Source organism: Buceros rhinoceros, unplaced genomic scaffold, assembly GCF_000710305.1.
Source record: "Buceros rhinoceros silvestris isolate BGI_N320 unplaced genomic scaffold, ASM71030v1 scaffold3627, whole genome shotgun sequence".
Taxonomy (NCBI): Eukaryota; Metazoa; Chordata; class Aves; order Bucerotiformes; family Bucerotidae; genus Buceros; species Buceros rhinoceros.
Window position 1 is genome coordinate 27,493 of NW_010422603.1, and position 8,713 is coordinate 36,205.

The 8,713-nt window shown below is 46.1% G+C and overlaps 1 protein-coding gene across 1 annotated transcript in view; it reads right to left on the minus strand.

The window, feature by feature from the left end:
- Positions 1-218: 218 nt before the first annotated feature.
- Positions 219-8,713, minus strand: part of CCDC50 (coiled-coil domain containing 50) — a 22,144-nt gene continuing 13,649 nt past the window's right edge. Inside the window, exons 6-11 of the mRNA XM_010140085.1 lie at positions 4,591-4,697; positions 3,977-4,021; positions 3,330-3,434; positions 2,346-2,425; positions 1,215-1,312; positions 219-238 (exon numbers count right to left, since the gene is read on the minus strand). Coding sequence (XP_010138387.1) covers positions 219-238; positions 1,215-1,312; positions 2,346-2,425; positions 3,330-3,434; positions 3,977-4,021; positions 4,591-4,697 — 455 coding nt within the window. The remainder of the gene's footprint in view (positions 239-1,214; positions 1,313-2,345; positions 2,426-3,329; positions 3,435-3,976; positions 4,022-4,590; positions 4,698-8,713) is intronic.

Sequence of the window (8,713 nt, forward strand, 5' to 3'; positions counted from 1 at the left end):
CAGCTCAGTGGCGGCTAGATTTTACTGCACTGCTTAACTTATCACATACTAGTAAGAAATCGAAACAAACAACGTTCCTTAATCTGATGACACTTAAAGAGGACATCCTGGGAGTGGAGGTTGGACCTCCCATCGGGTAAGGAATCAAAAAGGTTGCCTGGCATTTCCGGTAATGTTTGCTACAGAAGAGTCAGTACCAAGGCAAAGGCTAGTGCAGTTTACTGCTTCCTACGGGAACCTGGAAAGTAAAACAGGAAGAAAATAAATCTATTAGGGTAGATCCTGACGAAGAAAATGCACCTGCAGTATCTTTTACTTTGTGTGACTTTCAGGGTACTGGTAAAGTCAAATGCCAAAATGGGAACCATGTTACATTACTCAAGCAAAAGGTCCACAGGACAGGCAGACATTCACATTTCTTCTAGGGTGTGAACAGTGCTGCAGCCATGTTGCACATCTCGCTACAAACACTGGGCTTACAGGCTCTATAAACCCCCATCTACTTTCCAACTTGTTTAAGACAAACACAAAAGTTTCCCAAACTTTAAATTTTGTTAAGTGTCCCCATTTACGTCACAATTGTTTGAGCCAAAAGAAACCTGAGTGACTGAGTCAAACTCTGGCTGTCCTTTCCTCCCCCAGAGACTCTACAGACAGCTCAAACAATTGGCATTTGGCTTTAAAAAACTCAGGGGATGACCCTAACCACACTGCTCTTGTGCCAAGTGATTTCAGAAACAAACCAACAGAGCAGTGCTGAGATGCTACAGGAACAAAACAAGCCAGTTCTCAGGACAAGCATCTGTCTGATCATCCCATCTGCCTGCCAGACAGGTGACAGCGCATGGTTTCGTCTTGTATTAGATTGTTCGATACTAGTGAGTCACCTAAAATCCATCATGTCACAGTCTTCATATTATTTCTCCTTCATTTGCTGCCTGGATTTACAGTCATTCATCATTAAGAGATCAGGGAGGACAAGCAGAGAGCACTTTGACAAACTCAAGGCAAACCAGTTCAGCTTTTTAGTCTCTCAGCCTGCAATGGGCTCAGCAAGTACAACTTGAACAGCATCACCTGTCTGCTGGGGCAATAACATCCATTCCTCCTCTCTCAAAGAGCATCTCTTTCAAACATCCTGTCCTGAGGGGGTTATTTGAGGAAAACAGACCACAATAACTCAAGTGCTGGGGTAACCATTGGCTTGATCCTACCTTTAGGAGAGGGCTCAGGTTTGGGGACCTGGCGCAAGGGGCTGGGCTGGCTTGTGTAATACCGAGCATGCTCAAAGTCATCGAGGTGAGGCTGTGACCTGCCAAGCACAGTAAAAAAGAAGCATTGAGGAAAAAACTCAAACTTGAAGGCATAAAAGCACAGCAAAAGCAACATCTCAGCTGCCTGGTCTGTCCCTGTCAGTTTGATGCAAACTGTGTCTGGCCCAGACTTTCCATCTGCAGACCAGCTCCCCTGAGCACAGCCCATTACTGTTTCTGTGGTGAGAAACACAGCACATTTACTACGTCTCATGGACCACTTTCAGTTGATAATGGTTTCAAGTTGTCAGGAAACAATGAATTTCCATTATAAAGTTTGATGCAAACCTCTCTCAAGAGAACAACATTTTCAAACGTTTAATGCTTACCCAGTTTTAACCCCAGAGTATTTTAATAAGATCTTGCTCAGCCTTCAGCTGCACACTTCGTTTGTTGTTTCTTTCGCAAATTCAACAAGAATTTCAAGGCTTGTATCTGGATTAGACACCAAAGCCACTGGGATTGCTTTCAGGGTTCAGTCCCTCATGAGGTGCATCAGGTCAGGGTAGCAAGTGATTCAGAAGCAGCTCGGTGTTAGAGCATGTTCCCATCAGCTCTGGGATGTGGTACCCCAAAGCACAGTGTATTTGCTTGCAGGTGGGTGCAGCCATGGGAGCCGTGTACAGGGCTTGATGAGGGAGCAGGGACCCAAGGGAGCAGATGTGCAAAGGCATCGTGATTACTTCCTTCCCGCCCAGAGCTGGCATTTGGTTTCACATCCCCAGAAGCTCTTTAACCCTCTCCAAGTTTCTCTGCCATTTAACAAATGTCATTGCACAAGCTCATCAATCTGTCAGTGCCGGGCAGAGAGACTGATACAGACAAATGCCACGAGCACAGCAAGTGATGCATATCACCAAACACCTCAAGCCCTGTGTCCTCTATCTCTCTTCAGGGCTAAAACCTCTGCTCTCTACCAAGCCCCTTGTGAGTGGGCCAGACTTGTCACCCCAAAAACTCCTCCCTAGGACTCAGTTTCCAAGCAGCTTCCCAACTGCATTTCCCCATTTTTACCAGCCAGTTCAAGCTCACCTTGAAGACCTGTCGCTTTTGTGTCGCTGAGTTTCAGGCCCTTCATTTGACCTCGAGCGTGTGGACTCACTTGCATCATGCTGATGGGAAGAAAGGAAAGCAGCTCATCTGTGTGCCTTGCAAGACACCAGCCAGTGCACTGAGGCTGCCACAGCTCCATGCAGTCCTTTCGTGCTCTGTTTATAAACACAACCAACTGGCTGTAGCTAGACATGTGCAAACGGCACTATCAGGACTAATTCCCAATAAACAAAACCCAGCCTTGCTGAGGCAAACTGGTTTTGCTCTAAATATGAGACTGCCTTGGGGGACCCATCCCAAAGCTGGCGCCCACCACAGTGAGTGTGCAATGACTGGGCATGTGGCCAGGCTGAGCATGAGAGACCAGCTGCACGCAGCTGTGCTCCTGCAACCACTGAAAGGAAGCTGAAAGTATCAAAGCTACCTCCAGCTGGCCACAAGATCAACACAACACCCCAGTGCAGACCATGAAATGTGTTTCTTACCACCTTCCACATCAGCTAACCAAGCCTCTGTAGCATTACTCACATGAAAACCCAGGCTTGATACACTCAATACTTTCACTGTTTTACTACACTATTATACACTATTTTGCTTTCACAATTTTGCCACGAAGCAGAATGACAACTGGAGCAACTGCATTGTCCTTATACAAACAGAACCAACTACTGCTTTTATTGCTACAGTTAGGATTTCAGCAGAGGGAATGTCCTGCACCAGGAGGACTGACACTGCTTGAAGGAGGTCACAAGGTGCTGTGACATCCAGTGCCAACCTTCAAGGCAAGAGCTTGAGTCTGAAGCCAAAGAGCATCTAACCAAGGAGATGGCTCCAAAAGGCTTGGGAAGAAGTTGAATAACAGGCATCAAGACCCTCTGCACGCAAGAGTCTACTTCATTCCTTTTGCTCTCACCATACACATTATAGCACTTCGTTTGTAACACCTCCTGAAGCTTGACATACCTTCCAGTCCTGATCATGCCTCCTCTTCTCATAGGAGGATTTTTCTCTCTCCTTCCCTTTCTTGAAAGCCTTTTTCTCCTCAGCCATCAAGAGTCGGGCAATTTCCTAGAAGAGAAAACACAGAGATGGTGTCAGACTGTTTTACTGTTCTTGTGGGTTTGAATTGTTTAAACCCTTTCCTACAGACAGATGCTGAATGGGACAGGTGCAAAGCCAGGATTTCACCCATCTGTGATCAGAAATCAAGTGACAAGAGCAGAATTAACACTGACTACATGCACCATACCCAGCGGATCCCTGATTTGCCACTGCAAACTGCATTTGCAGAGCCTTTCTGCCCTTTATCACTTTTCCTTCAGTGGGGAGGTTCATCTCACTGCATCTTTGTCTCCCTTGGGGCTCAGTTACAAGATATGTGCTTACACAGCCATGAACTTGCTTCCTCTGCCATGGTTGCAACAGGCAGTGCAAGGCCCTGCTTGTCCAGCCTGAGCAATACGTGAAAACCAGCTAGAGGCAAACCCCACTGGAGCCCTGAGCTTCCCCTGCAAGGAGGTAAACGAGCAACTAGAGGGTCAGAGGGAACAAGTGGGGTTTAACACTTTCCAGAGTAGAGGAATACTGCAAACATCTGACTTCTTGCTCACCTCATCTTGGGCTACTTGAGCTGCCTTCTGATCTGCCTCATTAGCCTGAAAAAACATAAAAAAAAAGGGGGGAGGGGGAGGAGAAATAGAGGCAAAAGAGTAATTATTCATACCCGTTAACCTAATGGGTGGGCCAAGTAAATGCCCATACAAATAAGCTATCCTCCTCTCCAAATATACTTAACTGCTTCACTTGCCTCACAACCCACCACCAAACTGTCATTTCAGCTTTTCAGCTGTTTTGCCCTCATCTATCTGCCAGGCCATACCACAATGCGTGGTCCACCCTGCTGCCCTTTCTATTAGATGGTCTCTGGCCTGTCTCTCTTCTGGACTGACTACAGGCCATCTTTATCTGCCTAGAAATGTTCTTTTAATGTCGCTCTGCTTCAATAATTTAATTTTTTGGTGTTTAATTTAAGAGAATAGGGCTGTCCTGGCTGGCTGTCAGCTGTCACTCCATGTGCATGTGTATAGGAGACAAAGGTAATTACCAGAATGCACAGTAGCAACACCTGAAAGTCACTATCATATAGAAAATGTTTACAAAGTAAAGTAGTTGCCACTGGCTACCTTAGTTCCTTTGAATTGACTAATGCATCCTCTCCACTTACCAGCAGCTCTTCTTCCTGCAGCTTCCGAGCAATCTCTGCATCAGACAACTCCTGTGCCCTTTGGGGTGTATCATACCTGGTTTGCTGCATCCCCCGCAACTTAGTGCCTACAGAATTGTGAAAGAAAACAATCAACTCACCCATTTCCCAAATGCTTTGGTAAAGGCCGTCCCCATCATCTCCTCAAAAGCCACCTGCAACAGCCTCACTCAAGGGGAACAGAGTCCACAACAGCATACCTGACGGACAGCTGGTTGGAGAGTACCTCTAGCTGAGGTGCAGCATGCACCTTAAGGAGGCTTCTCCACACACACGGAAGTATCTGGTACACCGTACCTTCTACGACAAATGCAACTATACAGCAGAAGGGGCCGGGTCCCTTGAGGCAGTCTTTGCTGCCACTGCGATGCTAGCAAAGGTATCATTTTTCCCCACACTCTGCATTGATAGAGATACACTGGCAAAACCGGGTTGCAGAGAGCAGACCAACATCTGTTATGAGCATGGTAGAGTCTGTAAACACACCTCTGGAGCAGCATGTGCTGCAAAAGCTGCCTGGGACAGACCCATGTGAGGCTTCTAACAATTTCTTCCATGGACTGACCTACGACTTTTACAATTCACAGTGAGAAAATAGCCAAGTAAATAGTTTTGAAGTTCACACAAGGTTCAGTTCTTGCTTTGAGTACGAAGTTTTGTTTATCTGTTTATTTAAAAGTTAAACCATCACCAAATAATTCAAAATGTTGCATTTTGAGAGTGTCTCTGTAGTCTCTTTTCACCAGGCCATCAAAGGAGCCTCACTATATGCATGACTTCACTCAGCGAACGCCTTCTCTTTCCATCTGCGGGCTGTGTTGTTCAGACATCTAAATGAGCTTTCTCCTTTATGGCCAAAGTACACAAATACTCTGGATATCCATCTGTCTCTCTTCCACTCCAAACTCAGAAAATTCATCTCACTCAGAACTCTCATGTCTCCAGCTAACAGCATCTGTACTTGCATTATAAATACCTGTTACATCTTACTGGGCCACCTACTTTCCCATCAGGTAATGCCAAAGGGGAAAAAAAAAGGAAGTAACCAACTGACCTCAAATAAATATTCTGTGCATATAAAAAAACTACCATTATACCACACCAAGCATCCTGAAGACTTCAAACTGCAGAGGGCCAGAGACGACCTGTGTCAACCCAGAATAAAACTGGAGTAGAAAACCTCTTCTTTAGGTATTAAAGGAGGTGTGTTTTTTTTTTTCTTTTTGTTTTGTTTGACTCAACTGATCAATGACCTTAAGCAATTAACACTGCTCTTCTTAGCGTAAAAAGAGAAAACTTCAGGTCTGGCATGTTATGGTTAAATGTATGACCTGGCCTTTCCCTGCACAGCGTGATCAATCCAAGCTGTGAAAAGCTGCAGTCTCAGGCCAGTACAGAAACTCTGGCAAAAAGCACCAGCTTGGTCACAGCTAAGTTATTCAGAGTGCGTCCAAGGTCAAAGTAAACACAGTTTTACCATGCTGAAATGAACAACAGCACAGCCAACAGGCTCCCATACACCACTGCCTCTATGAAGAGTAGAAGTACAGTGAATTTCCAGTAATTGTTTGCTGAACAGCCTGAGACTGAGCCTTCTTCACATGTTGATTGGTGCCAGGCTTCATTTGCTCAGAAAACAACAATAAACATTACTTCCACAATATTTCTACTTGCATTCAGAGGTACACAGAGCCCACCATGACCATGGCACACAGGAAGAGGATGTGAGCTTCTGGCTATTTTGACTCAACATGACAGGATACTGAGTCACCCAGACCCACATTGTATCAGGGCAAATCATGATCTACTCATTAAATAAAGACCTAAATTAATTCCACTAATTCCTAATTAATTCCTAAACTAGTTCCACTTGCCCAAAGAAAACTTTTGCATGAAGACGACAAAGAATAGCTCAACCCGGAACCTCCAGAGACAGACACGTGTTATCATCCCCACCTTACCCAAGTGTAGACCAGTTCGACGTCTTAAAGCACAAGCTGCCCATGCTGTGACAGACATAGATCCAAGTCTCTGAACTCCTACTTTCACTAAGAGAGAAGTCACCCCCACTCCCAGTGCGTTTTTAAAAGCAGAAAGATGGATCTGGATCTTCGATGCCCACCAATTCCCAGGTATTATTGAGCAACAACTACTACACAGGTACACGCCTTCCTTAGAAAAATGCACTTACACAGAATTTTACAAGAACCCCATCTGACAAATACAGCCCAGTCAGGCACCTAGTGTCACCACTGAACTTTGCCTGGAGTGACTTGATTACATTGCCAGCAGGGTTTTCCATAGGAACTGGATGGAAATTGGTGGCCTCTTAGCACTTAAATAAACTATCCTCACTTACAGCCTTGCATCCCAAATCAACAAAACAAGAATGTAATCATAACACTTTTTCGTTGGTTTTTTTGGGGTTTTTTTGTTTGGTTTGTTGCATTTTTTTAAAGACATGAGATACCAAGAACACCACTTCCAACAATACCCTCTTACTCATCCTCTCTGATGCCATGGGAAACATCAGAAAATGAACAGAGTGAGAACATCAATGGATAAGAAGAATCTCACTAAATAAGTGAGACATCCAAGCAGGATTCACCGTATACACTTTGGAGAGGTATTGGAGGTAAGCATCTTCAAAGAAACAATACAGATTTTGGACACCAGGATGGGGTGTGCAAAGATCCACCCCCACCACTTGGTTACCTGAGTCTCGCTGGCAGTCTCCAACCTTTTCCTGGGTCACAGCATGTAGGGAGGGGGAAGGTCTCCTGTGTCCTGCCCTTCTGCAGTCTCTCTCCTCACCCCTCCTATGATTGTCTCTAGATTCAGCATCACAAAGCTTCTCATCATGCGCCATCCTATGTGACAAGTAGCCCCAATGACGAGATTTATGTTTTTCAGGGCGCACCAGCCGGCTGCCACCCTGATGCCAGGTCTCCTGCTCAGCCTCCAGTTCCATCTCAAGAAGAGGAAGGCGCTTTTCTCTGTCTTGCCTTGTTGGCTTTCTGCTGTGCCATGCCTGATCTGTGATTCCATGCTCTGACTCCAGGTCAAGACTGAGAGGTCTCCAAGCCTTCTCCCTGCCGGCTGCTCTCCTCTCCCGCAGCTCCCAGCTGTTGCTGTGGTCATAGGTGCCACACTCAACCTCTTTTTCCAGATCAAGGCTGGGATGTCTTCTCGACCTTCCCTGGCTGTCTGATTTCCAATCCCTCCGATGAACATTGCTAGCCTCAGTCGGCTGAGGAGACCTCCGACGATGCTCTGAGGTGGAATGTCCACGTTCAGGGTATTCAGACAAAGGCGAGGGCAATTCTCGGTGCTCCCTCTGCCGGTGCATGCGTCTGTCACCACTGCGTGACCTGTGACGCTCAGAAACCTGGTCTCTGTGGTCACCCCAAGGGTGCTCTGAGCAACAGGGGGGACAAACAATGAGCGGGTTAGTGGTACAGGGGTTAATTGTGGTTCAGCAAGGCCAGACTTGCATCATGCAGATGAGAGAGCTTGATGTAAGGAGAAGCTGGAAATGTCAGCAAAGCATGACATGATCAGAAAGAAGAATAAGGGGGATTACGCTTGCAGGATATAATGGGGCAGAGAGTGAAATGGCAGCCCAGCTAGCAGCAGAGCAGCATAGGAGGCAATGGCGTTGGAGCAGAAAGCAGATCTAGCCCAAAAGTGTGTCCAAGCACCTAGGACAAGGACAAGCCAATATGGAGATGGACTTTTAATGATGCTATTGGGGCTGAAAATAGCAGAGCAGCTTATCTCCTGGTGACATGTCACTGCTGCAGGATATGGAAACCACCAGAGAAAGGCTGGAAAAGCGGGGTGCAAGAAGCAGGTGAGGCTGGAAGGCAATGGGGAGGCAAGTAAGGCAAGGAGGGGCCAAGCAGAGGGTCATGTTGGATTCTGGTTTATGAGCATCAGTGCCTTGCCCTGGCTTCAGGCACAAGGTTTTTTGGTTTTTTATTGGAAAAAAACCAGTCTCACCTAACGGGGATAAGACTCACATAAAGCAGAAGAGAAAGGCAAGTGGATTGAAATGTTTTTTCCTTTTTTTAAAAGCAGGAAT